Source organism: Motacilla alba, chromosome 10, assembly GCF_015832195.1.
Source record: "Motacilla alba alba isolate MOTALB_02 chromosome 10, Motacilla_alba_V1.0_pri, whole genome shotgun sequence".
NCBI classification, from domain to species: domain Eukaryota; kingdom Metazoa; phylum Chordata; class Aves; order Passeriformes; family Motacillidae; genus Motacilla; species Motacilla alba.
In genome coordinates this window covers 10,160,285-10,185,861 of record NC_052025.1, presented here as the reverse complement: position 1 = coordinate 10,185,861, position 25,577 = coordinate 10,160,285, and the positions used below count along the sequence as shown (strand labels likewise).

Sequence of the window (25,577 nt, the reverse complement as noted above, 5' to 3'; positions counted from 1 at the left end):
TTTTATGAGACTAAATTATTTGATGCTCTAAAAGCATTTTTCTCCTGTGAATGTTATTTATCACAAGCATAGTTGAAACCTGAAACTTAATTATTAAAACAGATACTCAGACACTTTCCTGACAAGAATGATGTGGATAAAAGACATTATTCCTGGAGGAAGTCCTGCTTGCCTTTTGCATGTAGTGCAAAATATTTCTGATAATCAGGAGGAAGTTTTCTCTTCCACTGAATTGTCTTAATTTATGAGCTTTCTACTGTTTTACAAGAATTTTTTTAAAGCCACCTAAAAGTTTTCCCACAGTGCTGGTTTACAAGCAGCTGAAACTTTAGACACCCCACAGAACATTCTGTTGTTCCACTAACATTGCTGGAAGTGAATCACATATGTATCGGTGACCACCTGGATTGTTAAATGTACCCATTCTACTAAAAATTAAAAGAAAATATTTCCTGTATTTTTAGGTACAAATTTACATTGGCACTGCAATTGCTAAACCTTGCAGCTTAGGCAGATACCAGAGCTTCCACAGAGGACTTTTAAACTGCCTTATGCTGTAGTCTGTATGCTTCCCCCCCATAACTCCTCACTGCTCCCCAGCAGTAGAAGGGTGCTCCCTCTTCCCTCATGCTTCCCTACCCCTCCCTCCTCTTGCCAGCTGTGGGAGCCCCAAGGTGCTGCCTGGCATGCACTGCTCTCTTGCACTTGGTCCCAAGCAGAATTTGACTTTTAATACCTAGAATATCATCTGTGTCCACTGTGAATCTGTTTTGCTTCGAGGGTGAGGGAGTTGAATGGATCACTGACTTCCTGGTGGCTTGATACTTCATTCAAAGCCCAGTGAAGTTAAAAGAAAAAACACACTCAGGAGTTTTGGTGGTGTGGAGCAGGTCCTCTATCCAGAAAGGTACGTAAATGTTGAGACGCTGCCCACACCTGGATTATTTCACTTCTGTTCTTTCTCTGAGTCCTGATTCCTTGACAGGATCACCCATTAATTTAAGTACCTGCTTTGTATGATGCTAATTTACACCAGGAAAACCTGTTGGGGAGACAAAAATGAACAGGATGCACTTAACAGCCTGTTTTCACTGTGAAATGAAGCTTATTCTTCTCAGAAATAATATATATATGTTTATATGTATATATATATATATATACATAAACACACACACACACTGTACTGCATTTTTTTAATAAATTTTAGCTCTGAAGATAGGAACACAGACCTTGTCATGGTTTATTCCAATCCACTCAGTTGTTCAATTATTGTTCTTTTAGTGTTTATATTTCAGAAGATAGCACAAGTTTTCACTATCTAGTAGAAATCCTTTAGTAACAGCTTCCAATTTTTCTTATTCAGTATAGTTAATTTTATTTCTTTGAGATGGATGGATAGGAGCTGCCTAATTGAACAGATAAGCAGTATGTTGTCACTGCTAGATTGGGCCATTCTCCATGTGGTTTGGAATGCCTTTTTTATCTCATATTCTTATTTATCACTGGCCTGGTGTTTGTTTTTCTTGATTTAGGATTATGACATTTAAATATATGAATAATATTGGGGTACATAATTTGTACTTTGTCATCTTGAAAGTATCAAAGCAGAAAACAAATGTGGATATCAGCTCTACAAATGGGAGGAAAATGCCTTTTGGGAAAAGGGATGGTTAATAGCTGCAATTTGTGTAGTCATTGTTTATTCATATTTGGCCACCCAATGATCCTAGTGGATAGTATTTCAGAGTGCATAGCCAGATGTGTCAGCGAGATGTTCATTCTATCTCTGGGATGTTCTCAGGCATCTTTTTGCTTCTTGCTCCCTGCTGTTCTGGGAGCAGGGCTGGGTGCTGCTCCTGCCCGTTCCCCTGCATGGTGCTTGCTGCGGGTCACCCGGCTCCTGGGTGCAGCTGGGACTGCGCCCACCCTCTCCTGGATGGCTTTGGCCGCCTGGCTGCTATGTACTAGGTGGCTCTCTGGCCCTCATTTTTACCCAGGTAGTTGGCCGGCCCGTCCTGGCAAACTTCCCTCTCCTGGTCGGCTGGTGAAGCTCTCGGGCTGGCCAGCCTTTTCCTTCCCTTCCCTTTTCTCCCCTTCTCACACATGGTGTCTGCTGGCTCCCACTGTTTATCTCTCCTTGTCTCTGTGCCTCCCACTCATTTCTTAGATGTGCTTTGATCCATCCCGTCTTCGCTGCCTTCCTGTTTTTCGTCCCTCTGCTAATTTGCTGTTTTGCTTCTTTGTATCCTTGTTTCCTTCACACTTGTTCCCTGAAGGCTTTTTGCTCTGGCTTTCCCCTACCTACAAGCAGTATGTATCTTTTCCAGAGCTTGCTGTCTCTCTCCTGTCTGTTCATGTGATCTAGCAGCCGCATCGTTTGCAACAGTTACTAACAGAACACTGATTTGTGTTGCAGGTTGGAGAAACTGTGATGTTTATAACTTTTTATTTACTATGGATATTTTTATAAGTTCTTTATAAATCTAGTCTATACTTCCATAGAAACACCCATAGTAAAATCCCAACTGAAGCACTTTATTGTGCTTCTGTGCCTTTTTTTCCCATAATTGTGGACTATCAAGTGTCTGTGTATTCTCTATAATTCATTGTCATCTCCCTTAGGACTCTTAGAAATGTCACAACTCACTGTTTTAATCCAGACATCACAATTATAACTCTTGTCCCGCAAACACTTCATTATGTTAGTGTGGAATAAGGACTTGTGGGTGATCACAATGATGGGAAAGGAAGTGCAGAGAAAATTCATGGCGCTTGAAAATTTGCTGCTGTAAAACCCTGTGAGAGAAGGCAAAAAATTGGCCTGGCCATTCTTCTTCTGCTTCTTTCAATCTTTGATCCAGTGTCCTTATTCAGACACAGTGATGCTGATTGGAGTTTTATCTGAGTTAGGACTAGAGAAACAGATACCTGTTGTTAGATGCTGTAGCACATCTGATATAATATGTGGTTAAACCTCCTGTAAATATCTACATTTTTTGTCCCTGTTTGATTCAAACCTATTTTTAAAATGTGTCTTTTTCTCTCCACATGTTTTGTTCTCCCTAGTTATGGGGTAACCTAATAACATAAATTACTCTAAATACTGAATAACAAGTTAGTCCCTAGTATTAGCTACACAACCTTGTCAATGGGAGAATACTCTTATGCTCCCCATATGTGTTTTCTCCCTTCATGAATTCAGAAATATGAATTCCATGTCAGAGGACACTGCTCCCATGTAGCAGCCCATTCCCTTCAAGTGAATATCATCAGTCTTTCTCCTGTCCTTTTAGAAGTTTTTGGGTTGCTTTTACACATGTGTATAGATATATTTCTGAAGAAAAAAAGTTCATAGCATCTGTTGAGTTGGAAAATTAATTAGACGACCTAATTGATTGTGCATGAGTTCCTCCGTGGAATGTGTTCTGCTGCTGTTGCACTCACCCAGTACAGAAAATCTCAGGAGCAAATTCCTCTTGTCTTTCGCTAGAAACTGACAATTAATTGAACATTAAAAACCCCCATAAAATACCACAAGCATCCCTCCTCCAAGAAAGAAAAAAACCCAAACTCAACCAACCATAAAACCTTGAAGAATCATAACACAAAAAACTTTACATGAAAGATCTTTTCTCATTTTGTTAGAGTAATGCCAAGAGGCCTGAACTCAGCTTGAGGCTCCCTTTATCATTCAGAAAACACACAAGTCTGCATCCCAAAGCCTGAGTAGTCTAAATAAGAAAAAGCCCCACCAGCATCCAGAAATATTGGCAGTTCCACGTTCCATGTGGGGAGCTAATATACAGGGAGATTAAGTCACTTGTGTAAGGATGTACTGGGAGTCTGCAGCAGAGTCTGAAACTGAACCCAGGTCATCCCAGTCCCAGCCAAGTGTCTCAACCACAAGACTCTCCCTCCTTTTCAGTATGTCAGTGTAGAAAGTAGGCCAAAAAGCAGTTTCCAACCTTTAATACACAGCATTTTGCAAGGCTGTGAAGTATTATGTATTAGACAGGCATCTGGATCAGCAGCAGTTTCTGCGGATACTTTTATCTGTAAACAGAAGCAAAGCCTGTAAGGGCTTTGTAAAATTTACATAAATTATTATTTTATCAATAAATAACATAGTTAAATTTATAAAGACTGTACTTAAGTTCAATGAATTTTAATGATTTTTAAAGAATGGAAAATGTGTTGAAAGGACTTCTGTTGTCTGTGGCCCTCTGATTTTCATATGTTTTAGATTCTGGTGCTGCTCATCCATCATGATGCATTAGCAGTGATGCGTAGCTCTGCCAGGCTGTGCAGGGCACTGCACCACGCGCTGTGAGCTCAGGGAGGGAGGCTCGGGTCGCATGACAGGCTAACGCTCCAGTGTTATGCAAAGGTTAAGTATTCCTGTGTTGAGAGTTACTGAGGCTTGCAGTTTGCTGACCTAAATCTGAGTGATTCCTATTATGTTGAGTATTTGCTTATCTTTTGGAGCATCTCTGTGTAGCCGGAGTGTAACAAAACTTCAGCTTGAATGTGTACCCTGAATGGAGGAGGATAAAAGAAGTGCAAGTGTGAGTGAATATGTGTACCTATGTAACCATCCCTCTTCTTCAACTGGGATCTCCCGTTTGGGCCTGAAATCAGCATTAGTGTGTGGCAGTCTACAAAAAACAGGCCAGAGCTTGTTTGTTCCTCTCAGTGCTCTAGTTAGTTATTCACAGACAACTGGCTTGTTTGCTGAACCCCTGATTCCTTTCTCCCACATCCCCCCCAAAAAAATTACTTATCTAGTTCTCACTGGCACTCATGTATGTTGTGCGCCACTTCAGGACCTCTATTATTTGAAACCATTAATCCCAGACGTTGTGTGCATTTACACAGATAAATTTCAGTGATTGTCATGGGAAAAAACTCATCAGCTTTGATGGGATTTATGCAGCATGAAGGTGAGAGAAACATTGTTTCCTAAAATAAATGAGAAATTATTCAAAATGGTGACCAGTGTAATGGACCATTCAGTACACACGGCAGTTTCCAGGATTCTGATGCCATTCCTTGTAAGTACATAATTAGTAAAATTGAACTGGAGTGTGTCACTTTCAGTTGAACCACTGTGGCCCAGCTATTGACAACAGGCCTCTGAAGCTGGGTGGGTCTCTCTTCCCCAACACCCCCCCAAACAATGGCTGTTTTCTGTGTGAGGGAGTGTCCGTGCAGTCAAAGGCAATGGGATTCTCCCACTGAACGGTTGTTCTCACAGTCAGTGAGTCTGACCTTTCCCTTGTAATTGGGGTCTGGGCTTCATGCTGGATGTCATGGCTGGGCACCCACCAAACCAAGCAGCTCTATCTAACAGAGAGGAAAGAAAAAACTGCAAGGATTGTAGTCCTAGATCTTGAATGTTCCTGTTGAAGACACTCAGGCTGGTGACTGTTTCCAAGTTTTAATGATTTGTCCCACATGTGGAGGCAAATGAAAACTTAGGACCTAACATTCCCTTCAACAAGTAGAAGAGATGCCAGTTTCCAGTGCTGAGGTAAAAATAGATTTGCAATATCTGTTAGGCTAAAATAGTGTATACAGAGCAAGTGTGATGAGTGAGAAAAGGCCAAAGGCATCAGCACAGCTGCTATTAAAAACTTTAAAAGTGTTAAACAATACGCTAAGAATGTGGAGCTGCTTACACTTTCAGTAAATGTAGGAAACCTTTCCAATATTTATCTGGAGTATTCATAGTAATTCAGTCTTTTAGAAAAACTTGCAGTTCTTCTTGACTAATTACTAACTTAAGTTAAAGAACCAAAAAGTACTCTTCATTCCATCACTAATAGGAGTCAGTAAAGACCTTTTGCTCTTCTCTCCTGCTGCATGCAAGTAAGAAGAGAGCTCGACCGTCAGTTTGAGAATTCTCTGTGGATTAATACCCCTTCCCCTTACCATCCTTCCCATTTTAGATATTATTATTCTATACTCTCTCACTGCTTGGGAAAAATCAGACTTTTGATGTGGTTTTACAAAGAGTTTAATTGACAATTGTCATAAATATTTTCTGTAATCTTAGATTAAAGATGTGAGGGCCCTCAGTCACTTGAGGCCGGTCCTTTACTGACTCTGGGGGACATCCACCCATTAGTGCTAAGCAAAGAGAAGGCTCCTTCAACCAAGTGGTCAATGAAGACAGGAATGACAGAAGGCCTTAAACAATAATATGAGTAATGAAGCACATGTATTAGCATCACATGTACTTCATATTGGTGGGTATAAAATATATTTTAAAAAATGACGCTTGTTTAGTTGAAAACTGGTGAATCAAGATTAGATAATTTACCTTCTTGGTTTTTACTTCTAGTTATGGAAATTGAATTCATGTGATAATTCTAGAGTTATGGTATGTATTCTGTAATATTTCAACAGAGACACCTCAGGCTTGTTCAGAGTTAAATAGTGCATGTTACTGCTGTGTTTATTTTTGGACCACAGTCTTAATGCAAATCCCATATATGTGGTAATGCAAAATGATCCAGATTGTGGTCATGATTACACTGGTGTACACACAGAGTGATGCCACAGTTTCATTGAGGAAGGAATCTGATCCTGTCACACAGAGGGCTGCATGGTATTTCAATTAGGTAGTTGATGTGTTTCACCATGGAGTTAGGGGTGAAGTATTAGTGTCTGAAGCAATTCTTGTATGTTATTGACTTACATTTTTAATGCTTCTTGAGATTTTTTGTGGGTTATTGTGCAACCATGAAGTGAAATAATTGTTAAAATATTTCTGTAAAAATAAAATACTCCGTGTTGTCACTGTTTTCCAAATATTTTTCGTGTCTTTTTAGCTGGCTGTATAAAATATAAAACTCCGTGTTACAGCCTTAAACAAGAAGAATAGTATTAGTTATTCCAAAGTCTTTAGGCTAGGAAAAAAACACCTATTTACATCATATCAAGTCTTTCATCACTAAGATCATATCACAAAAATACATATGTATGAGAATAAAAAAACTGAGTGAGTGTCTAGTTGAAGAAATTTGGCCAGGGAGCTGTCTGCCATGTGGAGAAGAGTCTTTACAGGGATACAATCTGTTTGTCCCTTCCTTTCATTCAGTAGAAGGTTTCCACCATTATAAGGAATGCTGGGCTTTTTGGATTATGGGAAAGAGGGAGCTTGCTTCAGAAAAGTTTGATGATTCCTGTTATAAAGGAGTAAAATATATTGATTGTTCTAATCACCTTGTTGAAGAGCTGCCAGAAGTTCAGGGTTCTGTTAGGACCAAAAAAGCTCTTTGTCTATGTGTCATTAGGTTAACATTTCATTGCAACACTCAAGCCATCATTATTACATTTACTGCCTTCCTACAGTGAAAGCAAGTTGACTTCTCTCCATTCCTGCTGTATGTTTATTCCTGCTGTGTTTCAGCTTGAGCACTGAAAATCAGTTCCTTCTCTCCCTCCCATCTCCCCTTTTTATTTGTAACCAGTTTTCAGTTCTGGACTGAGTTCCATTCTAGTGCTCTGCAATTGCATTTTGTTTCATGGCACTGCAGAGGACCATTTAGATTTTAGAAAAGAAAAGGTTAGTTCTAGTGTATTGTACCACTCAATCTCCTTTGTAAATGTGAGCAGGATCTCTTTATATTGTACATTGCATTGTCTGAAAGCATTTTCCCTCTCTTTGGAGGCCACTCTATGTAATATTCTCTAAGTCATTAGGATCTATTTTTTTTAAAGCAGTTTGCACTACCTTTGGAAAGTCTTCATAACTTCAGTCAATGTCTTCTTTTGAAGCCAAAGAGAAAAACAAAATACCCAGAGCTCATCTACTAGCTTTGTCTTTACCATGCTAGTTAATGGTTAATGCTCAGTATTAAAGAGACTTTTTATGTCTCTTATGTATGTAAAGAGACTTCTTATTATGTGGTACTCCTAAGAACACTTTTGAAAAAATAGTGATAAACTTCAGCCAACTTGTTTTTTTAAGTGAAATGTGCAAAGTTCTGTAGTAGAATCCATTATCCTTAATAATTATCTGGTCTTGACAATAAATATGTCACCAAAGCTAGTTACTTTTTAGCAGAAAGGGAGATGAAAATAAAGCCAGAATTCTATTTAATTGTTGCTAGCCTGTGAAAGATACTGGAAAAATTTAAATCTGCAAAGACATGGTCCATTGCAGCTTATACAGCGAACTAGGGACGGCTAGAGTTTGTCAGGTAACTGACTTCAGAAATGAGAAATTATTCTACATTTAGCTGCATTGCTTACTGTTTTCTTCATCATGGAAAAGAATAAAATGTGGTAACAATTTTCTGTATTTGGATTGCTGCTGCACATAATTGGGAACAACAGAGCTAAGGCTTTGATTTTGGTGAAATGCTTAGTCTGCATGTTGGATTAAAATGTGTGCAACAAATCACTCCAATTCTGTAATAATAATTTTTGAACACTATTTTTTATTTCATTACTGTAATGTTATTACTTTTCAGCTACAGACTTTGAGAACTGGGTCAGTTGCAAGAACAAAATTGGCATAAAAATAGTTGTATATTTGTTCTGGAAAATAGATTGCCAACATACTTTATAAAATAGCCTGAATTTTTCTGTGCATCAAATGTAATTGATAATGTTAGTCTCATATTATTAGTAAGCTCTTATTTCAAAGTCTTGTTCTTTAACCAGTATCCTAGGAAGACTAGATAATATTTGCTGGATAGACGTGTTAAACAGATCATCTGCAGAAATGAATTTGTGAAGCAGCTTACGGAATGGAAAATAAATTTAAGCTGAAGTGTGCCAGCAAGTCAATATATGAGAACAATTTGCAGCAAGCAAAGGTGAGGAAGACATGAAGAAATGGGGTCATCAGATTCATGAATTAAAGGGTAATATTCCTGGGGTTGGGTTATATGAGGCAGTAACTAACTTTTTGGCTGCCTAATACAGAGTAAAGAGTTATGGTACCAGTGTTAGTTATGCTTCCTTGGATATTTTTTACTCTTGTGAAAATAATGAGAAGCAACTTGGAGCTGTGATCTGTCCACAGCACAGCTGTAGTAGTTTGAGACATTTCTGCTGCCAGGTTTATATCCCTGCCAGAAACAGTGCCTGAATGGTTGCACTCTGAGTCCCTAGTTCCAGTGACATCTTAGCGCTAGCCAGTGTTAAATCTCAGCTATTTGAGCTCAGTGCTGCGCTGTGCACTGAAGCAGCTGGGAAATGGTCTTGCTTATATGTGAAACCATCTCTGGCCCTGGAAGGGAGCAGACAGAAGTGGCATGGTGATAATTTCTTCACGTACCACGTCCAAACCTACCAAACCTCATTGGTAAGAAGTGTCAGACATCATAGGAAATAAGTTTTTAAATATTTACAGAGTTTTGTTTTCTTTCCTTCTGAACACCCTCTGATATCTTTGCCATGTACTTTCCAATGATGACACATTGGGATCTGACTGGGGTGAGTAATGGTGTCTGGCTGGGGGGAGGAGAGGACAGGGAGTGCTTAACAGTGAGTAATTATTTAAGGAAATGGTCTGTGTGGAAAGAAAAGTGTGTTGTGATTGGATGCATTTATCAACTGGCCTTTCAGTGTCACCTGTGGACAGAGCATTATTGTGTCTGAGTTTTTAAATAGTTGGAAGTCAGTTTATTGAACTAACTTGGGAATGTGTCTGGGGTCTGGTCTTGATTTGGTCTGTGAATTGAGATCTGAGGCTGTCCCCTATTAGAAAAGATGGAAGTAAATGATAGTTGTCCCATGGTCATTCACTTTTCTGATCAGAAGTTAAAAGTCGTAAGATCTTGTATGCAAAATACAATTTCATGACCAATATAATTTCAAGTCTACAAGCAACTGACAGGAAAATTTTGCAAGTGAAGATGGAGTTACAAGCTTGTTGCTCTTCCCTATTTTCTTTGTACAGTGATGCACAGAGGTTTGCATTAACTTTTGATGAGGTTCATGTATGTAGAGCCTTTTGTTTGCTCTCTTTGTCCTCCAAAATTAGGAGATTTTAGTATGTCTGAAAATACCTAGAATCACTTTGATTTTGAAATTAAGCCTGAAGTGCTAAACCTTGGTGTTCTGTAACTCTGTGCTGTGGTGATGCTCTCTGCTACAGTCAGCTTGGTCATGCTGTTTTCTTCTGTCAGTGCCAAGACTCTGCAATTCTTTGAATTTTACTCCAGAAGTTCTCATTTCAGACATAGCACATCCTGCCTTCAGAAATGAGGCACACTATGGTTTTCTCCATCATCTTCAAGTGTTTAACTGCCTTCTCTGAAGAGAGTGAAGTGACTGAAGTACAGTGAAACGTACAGTGATAGACACTGTGTTTTTCCATGGACAGAATAATTGTTTGTGTATTCTTTGGCTGTGTAGGATCAGGTTCCAAAGGAGCATTCTCAGGTGCAAGTGACTGTGACTCCCTTTCCTGACATGTGGCTGAGCAGCGGAAGAGGCTGCCAAGTGCAGTGGGTCACACCTCTCAGGGATGAGATGGTGTTTCTGACCTGTGCAGTCTCTCTTCCAATGTCCCTCTTTTATCCCCAGCTGGTGAAAAAAACCCCAAACCTTCAAACAGCAGAAACAAAAGTGCTGCTAGGCAGGAAAATAAGTTGTATTAATGATAAGCTTTTAAGGTACTTCACTTGCCTTGGAGCCTTTTCTGACCTTTCTTTCATTATTTGTATGATAATGGAATATTCCTTTCTTTCCCTTTCCCTTTCTCTCTATACTCAAGAAAGGGAAGTTGCTGTTTATGTTGCCGAGGGGAGTTTCAGTTGCTCAGCAGTCTTGGCTGCATTTGGGGGTTCATGCTGAATTCTCCACTGTGAAGTGCTAACAGCTTGGAGGAGCTGCAGTGCTGCAGCCCGAGGTGCTGTGTGAACGGTGCATGCTGTGTGTGGAGAGCTGGGAAAACACCACTCATTTTATCATTAGCCATTTTTCTGTGATGGCAAGAGGTGGCATTTTTCTGTTTCCTGTAATGAGCTCTTGATCATGATCAGATAAATGCTGGCTTGCTACAGTCTCATGCTTTTACCTTTGCACTCATTCAATTTTCATTTATTTTAAGAGAGGTGAAGGAGTCTGTCAACCTCCCTTAACAGGTGGTTATCAGTTTGCAAAATCAGGCTGTTAACTTGAAACATCAAGAACTCTTTTGAGGATATTTATAGTGAATCCTAGAGGATAGAGGGTCCAAATTTTATCCAGCCTCCTTGCACTAGCATAATTATTTAATCCAGGTTCCATTCGTTCACAACCTTTTTGAACTTTATTTTTACATTAAAAACTATATTGTGTTTGAAACGAAGCAGAAATTATTGTGAACTAGGAGCTTAAGGTGTGTGTCTGGTGCCAGAAGTCTTGCACTATCCTGGTGCTTGTAGTCTCTTTGGTGCTGTCCAGAATTACTTGGAACAATTATCGTTGCTTATTGCTGTGCTTGGCTTTGATCAAAGCCTGCCAGGACTACATATTTCAGCAGCCTCTCTGCTGCTTTTAAGAATATGAAGGATCTTTTGAGAAGATAACTAAAATTATTTGATGGTTTTTACTGAAACAGGAATGAGCTCTAGATCAAAATGCAACTTGATTCTTTCCTGTGGAATTAATAAGCTGAGTTGTTGTGTGGTACAAACCAATGTCATTCTATTGCCCTCTTGCTCTTCTTGACAGTATATGAACTTAATGCAGTTTTACAGTTGCTACCATCTTCTGAGCTGTCTGAAGCTCCCTGTGGAATTATTCCTTATCAAAATAGCTAAGAAGTATGTAAAGAAGCAGATAAAATTGTTAGATAATGGTGGCTACTGCTTTACTGAGGGCTGCTTGCACGTGCTGAAATTTGCATTAGAAGTGACTCAAAAGATTTGAGATACCAGTTGCACATCTTAAATCATTTTACTAAAATCATTTCAAGCCTCAGCATTCTTCAGTGAAGTTGAAGTTATCCTTGAGGGGAAAAAAACCCAACCCATACAAATTGTGTAATAGCTTTTCTGGATATATTTTCCTTCTTTCTCTCTTTCCAGCTCCTGACTGGCCACTTGGACCTTGTATTTGAGCTTTACTTAATGAAGTAGTTTGAATGACATGAATGTATAAGGGAACTTTGATGCTACAAAATAAGGATTGGTATTTTAAGCTCATATCCTCTTTTCATTTGGCTACTGTGTTAGTAGACTATCTAATTTTCTTCTCGTAGGCGTTCATCTTGTAATAAATAGAAAATCTTAAACTCAGTATTTAAAACACTTCAATTTTAAAGGTTTTTTTTATTTGGCCTCTGTATGAAAAAAATGAATTGATGTGTTGATTTCTCTGTGGCCTTAGGCTGGCGTGTGCATTCAAATGATCTTTTTCACACGGATTTTCTGACATTTAAAATTTTTCATTAAGAATAGAGAAGAAAAAATCTTAGTTGTGAAAATGTGGAAGACTGTATTTGAGAAAATAGAAGGGAAGTTGTATTTAGAAGAAAACTGAGTGTTAGGAATAAAATCTATCAAGGCAAAGTATTTGGTGAAAATTGAGTCTGTAATTCTCCATACTGAAGTGTTATGAACTTGATTAATAACAAATAGGAGCTGGATTTGCTTGGTTTTGAGTGCATATTCGACCTACATCTTGTTACTGAGACCTTGTGGAAAGATTTGCATGATTATGAAGTTAACTTCTTTGGGTTCACCATATTTCTAAGACATATTAGCCACTGCTAAGTCATTTATAGCTTGAAAGCAAACAATTGTAAATGCTGATCCATTCATATCCTACCATAAAACACAAGATGAGTTATTCACTGCTGTCTGACGCGTGCTCCCACTGCGGAGAACAAAATGACTCCTTTCTAACCCATCTATATATAAACGGCAGAGGGACAGTCTACAATGGGGGATTTCATTCTGGGGAAGTACTTGGAAGATTTCCTGCTGCCAACACAAAACTGTGGCATTTCTAAAGAAATTGTTGTCTCTTGTTTTAATATTTGGAGTTACAACATTGGGAGTTTTGCATAGAGTAAAGCATATATTCTTATTTTGATCAAGGATGAAAAGTCAATCTGGGAAATATTTTTTTTTATTTGATAGATGTAATTGATCATGATTTATTTGTATTAATTTAGGGAAAAACTTAATAGAAGCTTCAGTGTGGAAAATTCATATGGCAAATGAAGGGACACAATAAGAAATACCAAGCCAAAGAAAGTTAAGATGATGATAAGGAAGTAATTAATCAAGGGCAAGAGAGAAATCAGAGATTCTGACTTGTTTCATGATGAGACTGATGGAATTGCTAGAGAAGGGTGGGAGAAGTGTTTGCTAAATGTAGCTCTGCTGTTTGGAGGGAATAGGGTAGGAATTTCATACTTGAAATCTGATAGCCTTTAAGGTTGAAACTAAATAGCGGGAATTGGATTTAAGTATTTTTATACAGCTAGTCCAGCTAAGCAGGGAGCCTGAAAATAGCTAGTGGGTTCTCACAGGTTAATTTAGCTGGAAATACAAGACAAATTTCCAGAGGCTGAAAGAAAATTTTTGTCAATACAGTATTTTAAAAGGAAGAGAGATTATCTGAGTGATTATAGGACAAAAGATAGAATGGCAGTTATTGGAGTGATACATAGTTAATGAAGAACAAATGGTATTTAGTGTCACTAAGTATGAGTTCATCAGAGAAAGGTCCTTCAATCTAACTCAATATCCTTTCTGATACCATCATGTTAATTGATGAAGATAACAGTAGCAATATAGCATTATTGTTTGCCTTACAGATTTCTGTAAGCCACATTATTAATTGTATCAGAATGGCTTGATGGATTATCAGAATTACAGCATATGGACACACCATCTGTGGTTGGCACAAAGATTTATTAAATGATAGGCTTCAGGCTGCATCTCGTGTGGGGAGATGGAGCAGATGGGAAAGACATCTACTCTCATTTCTGCCCTATTTAACACTTTTAAACAATGGTTTAGTGCAAACATATTACTGCTAACAAAGTCTGGATGTGGCATGAAAATTGGAGGAATTTATAATGACATGACTCTTAAGGCAGTGTGGATTACTTAGTGACCTTGGCTGAGGGATCTGGTAACTACCTCAGTACAAAGAAACAACAGGTTCATAATTTGGTGGCTGTGCTTACAGGATGCTGGACTCTATCCTGGTGCACCATAACAAAAAAGCATTTTAGAGTTGTTTGTGAAGAATTAACTGGAGTGTGCACCCTGGATGTCCAGGAGACAGCAGGAGCTGGCACTACCACTGTTTGGTTTTTGCCCTTGGAGGATGGAACAAAATGAAGCCTACTGTTTTTTCATTAATGTCTAAGTTTGATTCTGTCTGTTGGCTGTGGCCTGTCCTACCATAAACAAATCAAAGCAGATGTGTTCCACATGCCCTCCATTCAGCTGCAGGCAAAGCTTGCCCACATATCTGGTACAGCATATGCCTGAATAGCAGTGAAAACTGTCCTCAGAAAGCTTCCTGTAGTCTGTATTCCCTTCCCTTGAGCCTCATTTGAGAACAGCCATCCAACTTGTGGAAATAAACATATCCTAACTCTTTTATCAGTATTGTTTTAAATAATGTACTGAATATCTAAAAGAAACTGATGAAAAGACCCTTGGAAGAATATTATGAATGATTAAATGAAGCAGCAAAGGGGACCTACAAATATAACATTCCTGGTAAAATAGTCACAGTTTGTTTTCAGTGGACTTGAATTCAAGAGAGAGAAAAAAATCCTCTGTAGAATACTTCAAACATAAATTGCTGGGTTGGTGGGCAATTTGTGTGAAAAAGAATTGCCTAAATGTGCTGTTGTTTTGCTTTATTAAGAGTTTTGTTGTGTATTTCTATTGTGAAGCTGATCAGGTTTCATGTTTTTGGCACAGATTACAGGACCGGCCCTTGCTTCACTTTGGTAACCAACCAGATGTGCCAGGGCCAGCTCAGTGGAATTGTCTGCACAAAAACCCTCTGCTGTGCAACTGTTGGGAGAGCGTGGGGCCATCCCTGTGAAATGTGTCCTGCCCAGCCGCATCCCTGCCGCCGAGGCTTCATTCCAAACATTCGAACGGGGGCCTGTCAAGGTAAGTTACCAGCAAAGCTTCCCCAAAAGCTGCTGAAATTGTTACTGGATTAATCTTAATTGAGTTACACTGCTGTGAATAACCTGTCCTAAGCCATTCTCAGCTATATGTGTGAAGAATGGAAAAACACTGTCAGATGCATTACTTCATGATTCAGTGAGTGCCTGATGTTCAAGTGAGTACATTAGTAACTCGGGTCATGTGAGAGCAGCCAGCATCTTAATGAATTTCTCACTGCCAGCAGTGCTTTCCCTTGGTTCTGTAATGGTGTTTTTCTGAGTGTACCACTCGATCATTCTGTGCAGGAATTTGTTCTGTTTCAGAGAGCACTCAAAACATGCAAACATCAATCTGTGGCAATAATGCCCCAGTTACCTGGTGTGAGATTTTTTACCTAAAAGTTGTGTAACTTGGATTCATCTTGGATGTCTTATCTCTTGAGCTCCACTGCTCTGACCTGGAAAAAAGTGCCTGTCGTGCCATTTGTAATGCCTTATTATATATTTAATAACATTTTGGAAATGCATTTGCATTTGTTTCAAATCATAAAATACACCCAGATGTTGCTTACTTCTTTCAGAGCATGCCTTACTGTAGAAAGTCCTTACACTGCTTTTGGCTTTTATTCTAATACTTCCAGCTGTATAAATTCTTTTATTGTCTGGATGTCTGACAGGAAACAGGAGAAAGTTAACAGGGGCAACCATGTATTAAACTGATGTGGATTATACGTTTCCAGCACCATATCATTGGGGCCAGTTTATTTCAATCTGTCTAACATTTTCTACTAAGTTACAATATCTTTGAAAATAGGGAAGATAAAGATTATAAATCTATGAGTAATTTTATATAATCATGAAATTCCTATGAAGGGACTTCAAGGCATTCTGTTGCATTAAAAATGTAGATACCCTCTGTAACCGGCCAAGTCATGGCTGGTACCTGCAGACAGACATGATGAACTTCAAGACAGACAGCATGGATGTGTGCACTGCATGAAGTGCCCATATTTTGACCTCAGTGATTCTGTTCCCCCTCTTGCTGTAAAGGTCAGGACTAAATTGTGCAGGAATCTGTGAGCCGAGGTTCTGGACACTTTTGAAAGCTTATGTACATAAATATGTGGCCCACACCCCTGAAGTTATGCCACACCTAGTTATATCCCTCTTGTTTGTGTCATGGGAAAGCTGCAGTGAACTCTCCAAGGGGTTTGTGCAGTTTGGAATAAGGATACTTCTGCTTACTGCACATTTCTTAGCAAGCAGCTACATTGATGCTGATCTGTATGTGGTGCCAACACAGTTTTGGCCCAATATGTTTCACTTGTATTTTCCAGTTTTCCCTTCTTAAGTATTGCATTTGTAATTTCAACAGATCTTTTATGGAATCACATATTAGCTTTATTTTTCATGCAATTGTACTAAGTCCTTTTGAAATCAGATAACAGCCATTCAGACTGAAGGCATTTCAGGGATATCACATCCATATTCAATCTAAATAAAGGAAAACAGGTTAAATAAGATCCAGGTTCTCTGAAGAGAAAAAGAAATCGTTATTATTGTGTGGGGAAGTAAAAAAAAGTAATAAAATAATGAGGGTGTGCAAGGTTATTTTCAAAAGTAAATTGAATATCACTGCCCAAATTTTGACTTTGGCTGAAAGTTAAATTAATATCACAGCTGAGATTGTTAAAGATACAAAGAAGAAAAATAAAACCAAAAGGTGGGATTTTGAAACAGACATCATGACTCAGAGGCATGACTTCTGTTTCTTTAGTTTTTGAGGTTTTTTAATTCAGTCCAGTGCCATGAAGTCTGGCTGATTGCTGTTGCTAAAGCACAGCCCATTGCTGTAGCTCGAGTCCCAGCAGCTGTGTGGCTGAGTCGAGGCTGCTGAGGCTGAGCTCGTTCTGTGACCTCCCAGCACAGCAGTTCCCCAGGGACAGCTCTGCTCTGCCGCTGCTGCTGCCCCCTGCCCTGGATCTCTTCACCCAGGGATCCCTACAGAACACTCTGCCATGCGGTGCAGATATGCTCCTTGGTATTCCTGAGACTTCTGCTTGTGGCTCCCAGGAAAATTGCCTCTCAGCCTTTTGTACAGACATAATACTTCCCTTTTCAGACTTCAAGACACATTACAGCAGTGTCTCCTGGATTTATAAAAAGATATTTGAAGGCATCAGCTTGTGTCTCTGCATTGAAACCTATGTCAGTGTGAAGCCCAAGAACTCAAGCAACCAGTTTTTAGCAGCTGGTTCTCCTGAGGAGATGGGGCAATTGGAGAGTGGAGTGCTCTGTGCTCCTGGAGGAATTCCTGAGCAGCAGAGACAGGGCAGCCCCTGGGGACTGTGAGCCAGACTTGCCCAGTGTCCTATTGCAAAGCCACTCCTCCTCTTTTCTATAGTTGTTATTAAGCCATAGCAACATTTCTGCAGCTAAGTGACGACACACATGTTGTTGTGCTAAAATAATTGTGAGGCCACAAACTGGGGCCTCTTGAAAATGTTTGTCTTGAGCTTACTACCTAGCCTGTGATATCATCTTTGTTATTTCATTTTCCTCAGTAAAAAAATGAAAAGCAAAGTAAGAAAAATAATAGGGAAAAACCCCTCAAATTTATGTGTGTCTAAGCAGGTCATTAATAATTCCTCCTGAAACATTAATTATGGCCATGAAACTTTTTTAGGCAAATCCTAACCACAGTCAAATGACATTGGTGCTGATCTCGCTGGGGTGTCAAGTTAATAATTTCCATCAGAAATGACTCTGCAGTTGCTGTGCCACTCCATGAGGCCCCCTCCATGCACCCTGTAACTGCTCCTCTATGCTGGTGGCCTAAGCACTGTATGGAGTTGCCAAGATTTTCAAGGGGGCAAGTGATTTTGGGTGACCAGCTTTAGACACTTCAAAGAAACTTGAGTTCTGGCAGGCTGTGTTTTCTGCACACCATTCCCCAGATGTTTTGGAAAAACAAAGCAATAGCAGTTAGATATTTAATGTCTGTAACAATAATAACCATGTGATTTCTTGAAGAAAATATTTAGAGTACTGTACTTAATCATACTTTGCATAGAGTAATTACAAAATTAGTGTCTGTCTTCCCAAGCAAGTATCATAATATTATGATGGGTGAAGAACGGATTTAGGCATATTTCATTTCTGTGTAGACAAATTATTATGGCTGTTCTTGAGAAATGAAATAAAAGTGGGCGTTTTTTCATTTTTTATATCACAGATGTGGATGAATGCCAAGCCATTCCTGGGATCTGTCAAGGGGGAAATTGCATTAATACTGTTGGATCTTTTGAGTGCAAATGCCCAGCTGGACACAAGTTTAATGAAGTAACACAAAAATGTGACGGTAAGAACTTCTAGAACTTTCTTCTGAAAGTAGAAGGGGGAGTGTCTTCTTTTGGGGGACCAACTTTGTTTAATAGTTCTGCCTTGAGCGTGCAGGTAGCATTATTCACAACAAATACAAAGAGGTGTCCTTTCTCCCAAACCAGAGAATGTTAAATATTGGCCCGGCAACTTCATAGTCTTTTTACTCATGTAACACTTCAGACTTGAAGGTACATCTACCATTAAACATTAAAACATTAAAATACTTTCTAACTGATATGTTGCTTTAGAAATGCTTGAGGCACATGTTTCTTTGTGGATCTTTTGACCAAAAAGCGTATGTGACTGGAAGATTCAACACATTCCTACCTGTTCAGATGAACTCTATTTAACATAAGTGAGAGTTTGACACTGCTGTGTGAAGACTGCTGGATTATGCTCTAAATTCAGCCTTACAGTTACATATGTTACAGAAGGACAAACATTTTATCTTCACTTACTGGTCAATTCACTTGGGAGTACAGCAGGGGCTAGATATTAGTGTGGAAATTTGCAGTGTGTGATTATGGAATTCTGCTATTTTTTTACTGTGATTTGATAGAATTTTTTTTGTTTGTAATATAATAATCAAGCACAGTTGTCACCTTTGCTTTAAGAGAATATTGAGTAGATAAGGAACTATCTAGATAGTTAGATTTAAACACATTTTAGATAGTACTAAAATGTGTTAGTTGCACATTATCAATTTTTATTTCCAGTGAAGTCCATATAATGTTTAAATTCTTGCAACTGATTCTACTTTCAGTCATTAGACTAAAATTAACTTAACTAAAGTTAATTTCAGTAGACTAAAATAACTAGAGTAGACAAGTTTCATAAGTGGCTAGTGATTTTGGAATGCCAACTTCCAGTACAATAAAAGTATTTGTGAGAGAAAGGTGTGCATTCATCGTCCTTTCTTGCATCAAGTTCCCTTTAAGAAGCACTCAAAACTTTTTAATCATTTTAGAAGAATTATGAATTACTCTTTCAAAAGAAAAATTGTTATTTTAGGCAAAACTTTATAATTTATTTGCAGGTTAGGGAGAGCAATTTCAGAAGAACTTGTACACAGCATGGTTTACATATTGCCTGCCAATGATTTTGGCAGAATGTAACCTACATTTAGAGTAGAACAACATTGCAAGTGTTTCCTTCTGTGGATGAAGTACCAAGAATGTGGTGAATAGGAGAGACTGAACATGTGCCTTGTTAAGTATTAGTACATGAAAAGCTGAGAGCCGTAGGCTGCATCTCATAAACATTTTGATGGTATTTTTCAATTGCTGAATCATTTTAAAAACAAACCCCAACCAACAACCAAATAACAAAAAACCCCAAACTACGACCACCCTAAGAACCTGCACTTGCTAAGGAAGTTGACTCAAGAACCTGGTGTCGGTTGCTGTGTTTCCAAATCCTGCCACAATTTCCTCCCCCTTTTGTGAAATCCCTTTGCAGTGATCACCTGGCTGCAAAGATGACTTTTTCCTTCTTCAGTTCATACCTATTAATTTTTGAATTTCTGCAGACAGAGAGTTACTTTCAGTACATCGTCATATTGTACGTACCAAGCAATTTTAGTTAAAGCTGTGTAGATATTAATACAATTCAAAGAATAAAAAGCACCATCTTTATACCAGTGGCATGAAATAAGGTAGAAACACAACATTTAAAAGCATGATCACGCAGCAACAGCCCATCCATCCTGTTCTTTCTAAACTATCTTTTGAATTTTATAAGTCAATATAAGACAAGTTGTTTGGTTCACTGTAATTAGCTATAGTTAATTCTGATACAAAACGAATATCATCTGATTGTTGGCTTGGTTTAGCTTCATATTTAGCAAGTAGGACTTGTAGCAGTTGTAACATGTCCTTGGTCCCTCATTTAGTTGAACTAATTCAGCTACCTGCTGAATTACAGTACTGTTCTTTTAGGGGTCTCTATTAAAGTAAGATCATAATAGCAGTTGTCAAGGACAGGTAGAGAATAACAAGATGAAAAGGAAGGGGGTTGGTCAAGGTTCTCTTTGTTAGCATAGCTGGTGGAAATCTTTATTTTAACTGCTACATTATTTCACTGTTTGATATAACCATTTCTTTTCCATTTGCACTACTGCTGAGGTAAATTCTATTTTTTGTGGTGACTGGGGGAGTAATTTTTCCTGGAGTGACATTTAAATCTGCAAGTACATCAGATATACTTACCTTTGTAAAACTCGCATACTCAACAACGACTATGTTGCTTATATGGATGTCAACACTAATATAAATAGTGAAATACTGTTTGGGATAGGCTCAACCCTAAAATAAAGAGTGATGATTTAGCTTTTAAAAAGGTCGGACTCTATATAAACAGTGGCAACACTGACTTTAAGATAAACATTGGTGAATTTGAGTCAGAAAATGCTTGAATCTGCTCCATTTACGATTGCATTTTTCTCTGTTAATTAAGGGCTTTATTCAGACCAAAATTCAATTTCCACATTTTTTGTCACTGAGACTTGTGGGACTCCTGTGGTGTATAATCTTGGAGCGGAGGCCAGAAGTCTCTTAGCAGTGCTCCCAGGGCACTCGGACTTGAGTCTTGGCAACATCCTCGAAGTAGCAGTGAAAAAAAGGTCACACCCCTCTCACACACCCAAGTGAGGAATGTGACCCACATCAGGACAACTAGCAAGATGCTGGGGAAGAATGTGTGCACAGGGGACCCAGGGCCCTGCTCCTCTTAGGATGGCTGAGTCTGCAAACTTGTCTTATCTGTGTGCCATCCCAATCCCTCCACTACTTTCCTGCAAAGGCAAGGGACCACAAAAATATCACAGCATCCCATGCTTTCCCTAGCAGGAGTTGTTAGTTTTTATATTACTGTCTTCACAGAAGAAGTAGAGCTGAGATCCTTTCTACTTGCTAAAATACTCATTAATGGTCCTGTGGGACTTTGGGTGTTCCCCCATCTGTTGAGGCCAAATTCCAGTTTATGCGTTACATTAAACTCTTCCAGTCCTTTTTAATGACTACAGTATTATTCACTCCTTGCCTTGGTGTGTTGGGTGGTGTTGCAGTATTTCATCTCAGAAATTTTTGTGGTTGGTGAAATCATTATTGCAGTCATGTGTCTGTGTTTTCGTAGATCTCTGGAGGAGAGGTTGGGTACAGTCCTGTGATGCCATTATTTCTAGCTGGATGCTCCCTGTCAGGAGAGCAACTGGGTGATTGTAGATGGCTGTGACAAGCAGCTGTCATTGATCAGTCTAGAGAATAACCTCCTTTTCTGCTCTGTTTGGCTGATTCCTCTTGTAGGTACCATGGAAAAGAGTGAGCTGCTCTTAAGCTCAGAGAACTCCAGGTTCCTAGGAGATGGGGCCAGTGCTAATTAGATACAGCTGCATTGTTAAGACAGCCACTGGAAACCAAGGGGAAAGCTACACATCACAGGCAGGCTACTGGTGGTAATTAAGGAACACTTGGGGCTGACATAGGTCGTTATTCACATAGCTGTAGATTTTATAAACTAGCTGTGGAAGCAACCCTTCGAGTTCCCTCTGTGCAGCTATGATGAGTTGTAAGAATTTGTTAGGGTTTTTTCCTGCAGATTTGAAAATTTTTCTACATCACATATATGATGATGATTTAGTATATGGATTGAGATTTGTTAGTGGAGACAATCATGATATGGAAAATTTATTTTAAAATCACAAAATCTAGGGAGAATTATGGACGCTGCCTGGCTTCTGCAGTAGATATTTTGGTTACACTCTAGAAACCTGTTGAAATTTCTGAACATCGATTTAGTGGAGAAAGTCAGAGATAATTTTTCTTGCCTGCAGTCACCCTGGTCTGAGCTGTAATCCTGTCAGATTGCATTAGCTGAACAGTACCTAGCTGGTCAGTGCTTTTGTGTGGGGTATTTCCAAGACAAGCCCGAGTGCAGCAAGAGGGACAGGCGGTTCAGTGGGTGGTGCATGCCCCTGTGAGTCTGTACTGGAGCAGTGCCTCAGTGTGGTACCAGGAGAGGCTGTGCTGCTGGAGAGAATGGTTAAGCTCCCGATCCCGGTGGTCATGATGCAGTTCGCACTCTGGTCCCAACGCAGTTTTCTTAAAGCTAGTATGCAGAATTCAGACTGGATGAGTTACAGTTTTGTTAGAATTAGCAAATTTTTGCAGTTTTAAGATGTTCATCCATCCGTATTAAGCAGTAAAACTTTTGCAGTTTACAGATCCTGTATTTTCAATTTGCAGATGCAATATATTGTTAGATTCTGTTTCATTTCTTTTTGTAAGATGCCAAACGAAAGATGCTAATTCAAAACTACTGATTATGCCCTGAATTCGATTATTACTACTAATTATAAAATACCTTTTCTTGTGCCAAAACTAATTTAGCTAACCTGCCTCTGCGTCTCTTTTTGTCTTAAAGATATTGATGAATGCAGCACCATTCCTGGAATTTGTGATGGAGGAGAATGTTCAAACACCGTTAGCAGTTACTTCTGCAAGTGTCCTCCAGGGTTTTACACAGCTCCTGATGGCTTAAAATGCATAGGTGAGTAGAATCCTGTGAACAATAGGACAGTAGGAGTTATAAAAATTCATTTATATCAAGAATGGGTAACAATGTGTCAGAAACATATTTCAACTTGTGAACTTCAAATCCTTCTTTTATGTAGAAGTGCATCACATGTCTGTATATGTACTCTGAAATGAGTTTTCCATTTGCAGGATAGTTATTTTTTGTTCTTCTTTGAGACCTCTTTTATTTTTCTATTGCAGTTTTTCTCTTATGTCATATTTGTTGCTTTAGAACTTGTTTAAAGGTCTCCTTGGTATTGTTGCTCTCATGTTTTTCTTTAATTTAGTCTGTTTTATATTCGGCACTCATTTAGAAAAGCAAATTTGCATTCCAACTGTTATGACCCTAATGCAGGCCTTCGTCATTAAAGGAAGTAATGTGATAAACCGAGTATGGGATATTTTTATGTGCTTTTATGATTGTTGATGATTTGGCAGAGCTTTCTGTCTGGCTTCCACTGTGGTAGAGCAGAACCCATCTTCCAAAGGCTGGACTGGGAACCAGAGAGCTTTGTGAATGAAATGATTGCCACTGCAGTGCCAAAGCCCTGAAAGAACAGTGTTAGCAGTTAATGCTTCTGGGAAGCATACAGCCTACTCTGAGGCAGGTCGAGTAGTTAACTAATTGTTTTTTTCTCATTTTTGTGCAGTAACTTATTTTTTGTGCCAGTGCTGAATTTTGAGCAAAAATCAAATTAAAGGTTTATTTCCTCAGTTTTAGCATATTTATTTAATGGTTCTTACACAGTGCCAGCACTAGGAACCAAGACAACATCCTGTTCAGTACCTTTGGTAGGAAATAATTTTGGAAATAAATTTGAAAGAATCCCAAAATTCACAGAGATAAGTCACAAGTCACAAATAATACTAACTTTCCCAAGAGATCTGCAAGTAGTTTGGGTTATGATTAATTTTGAATGGTGCCATTCGATTTCTGCAGGCTGTAAGAAATAAACTGCTTTTCTTCCATTATCAAGAATAGCTTTCCTGTAGATTTGATCCATACTGTACACTTAAAATGCCAATGGGAGTTGCTTTTATTGCTTCAGATTAATAGCTTCTAAATTGCTATGGCTCATTAAATCATTGATTGCTGCCTGTACTTAATATTTGTGAGCAAGATTTACCTTTCTGTAAAAAAAATTCTAGAGATGCCCAACTTGCATTTGCTTTTTACTTTTTATAGTCACCACTCTGTCAGGGCAGCCCAACATTCAGACCCATGTCATATTCTTGCACTTTCTCAGCATTTTTACCCCCTGTATTTGTAGGCTGAAGTAACTCAGCTAAAGAATTGGAGTTTTAAATGGTGACAAGGTATGGTAATATGTCAGACTATGAGCCATCACTGAAATTTTGGCTTTGTGTTCAAGGCAAAATGTGGTAAATGGGAAGCACTATCAATTGTCTGTAGATATTTTGGATTCTTGTCTAATTTGCAGACACATTCTTGCCATATTCACAGGGACAGAGCCCAGATCTGTGTTAGTGCTAGGCAAAACATGTAATCTTGATTTAATTACAACATGCCTGTCTTAAGTGAAAAGTGTTAGCTGGACGTGTCTGTTCTGTTAGAGAGGAGGAAATGCTTCTGAGAAATGTATCCCTTAGGGGACTCCAGCTCAGCAGCACTGGGGCCAGACATCCAAAGGATTCACCAGGAGCTCCATTATTACAAATCTTAAAAATAAGAATAGACAAAGCAAAGATATTATCTCCTAGAGCTGAAGAGCAGAAACAAGAGCAGGGCATCTCATCCCAAGTGCATGAAGAGTGCAGTGAAGAAAGTTGCTAGCCCATAATTCCAACTGGCATAAATTTGTTTGGTCTGTGTTACTTTTTGATGGCCTCTTTTTACATTTTTTCTTTTTGAGAGACACGTTTTTATTAAAATTTATTCTCGGGGTGATTTTTGCCTTTTCAGAAGACTATAAATTTTAGTAAAAACAATAAATACTGAAAACTGAAACAGATAAAGGTAATTTCCTGTTGTTCTTGTCCTGGTTTGTGTGTTTTTACCATTTGGAACAGAAAAGGAAGGGGGGGAAAAGTAAGAATAATGCCTTCTGATTAGGAATATGGAAAGATTTGGTATTTTTCTCATAAACTTGCAGAGTTTTTTTCTGAAAATGATGTGGCTTTTGGATACACTCTTATAATTGTAGGTAGATAAAGGTGTTTGCTGTATGCTTATCTCTTCATGGCACATTGTGTACTTGCACAGATCCCATGTAGATTCCTTTTCCACTTTCCATTACTGCTCTTAAATGTTTCAAAACTTGGTACTGACCAAAATGGAGAAGGATGAATTCCAAAAGATGATTATCAGGTCTGTTAGATTACTTTCTTCTTCCCATCCACCCCACCATCACACCAAACAACTGAATATCTCTCCAGGGGTACTGGAGAACAGTTTCAACTCCAAGGAGTTCTATTTGATTTTTAAGAGGGTAGATGAAGGACTAAGTATGTCACAGTTTAGCTGGGCACCAGCAGAAAATAGAGAACCAGTAGTAGAACTGAAACCT

General features: G+C 38.8%; 1 protein-coding gene across 3 annotated transcripts in view; it reads left to right on the top strand.

The window, feature by feature from the left end:
- FBN1 (fibrillin 1) overlaps positions 1–25,577 on the top strand; it is a 146,847-nt gene that overhangs the window by 36,865 nt on the left and 84,405 nt on the right. For all 3 annotated transcript variants that reach the window (XM_038146667.1, XM_038146668.1, XM_038146669.1), the window contains 3 exons: positions 14,898–15,095; positions 18,330–18,455; positions 22,898–23,023. In XM_038146667.1, the coding sequence (XP_038002595.1) occupies positions 14,898–15,095; positions 18,330–18,455; positions 22,898–23,023 (450 nt within the window). The remainder of the gene's footprint in view (positions 1–14,897; positions 15,096–18,329; positions 18,456–22,897; positions 23,024–25,577) is intronic.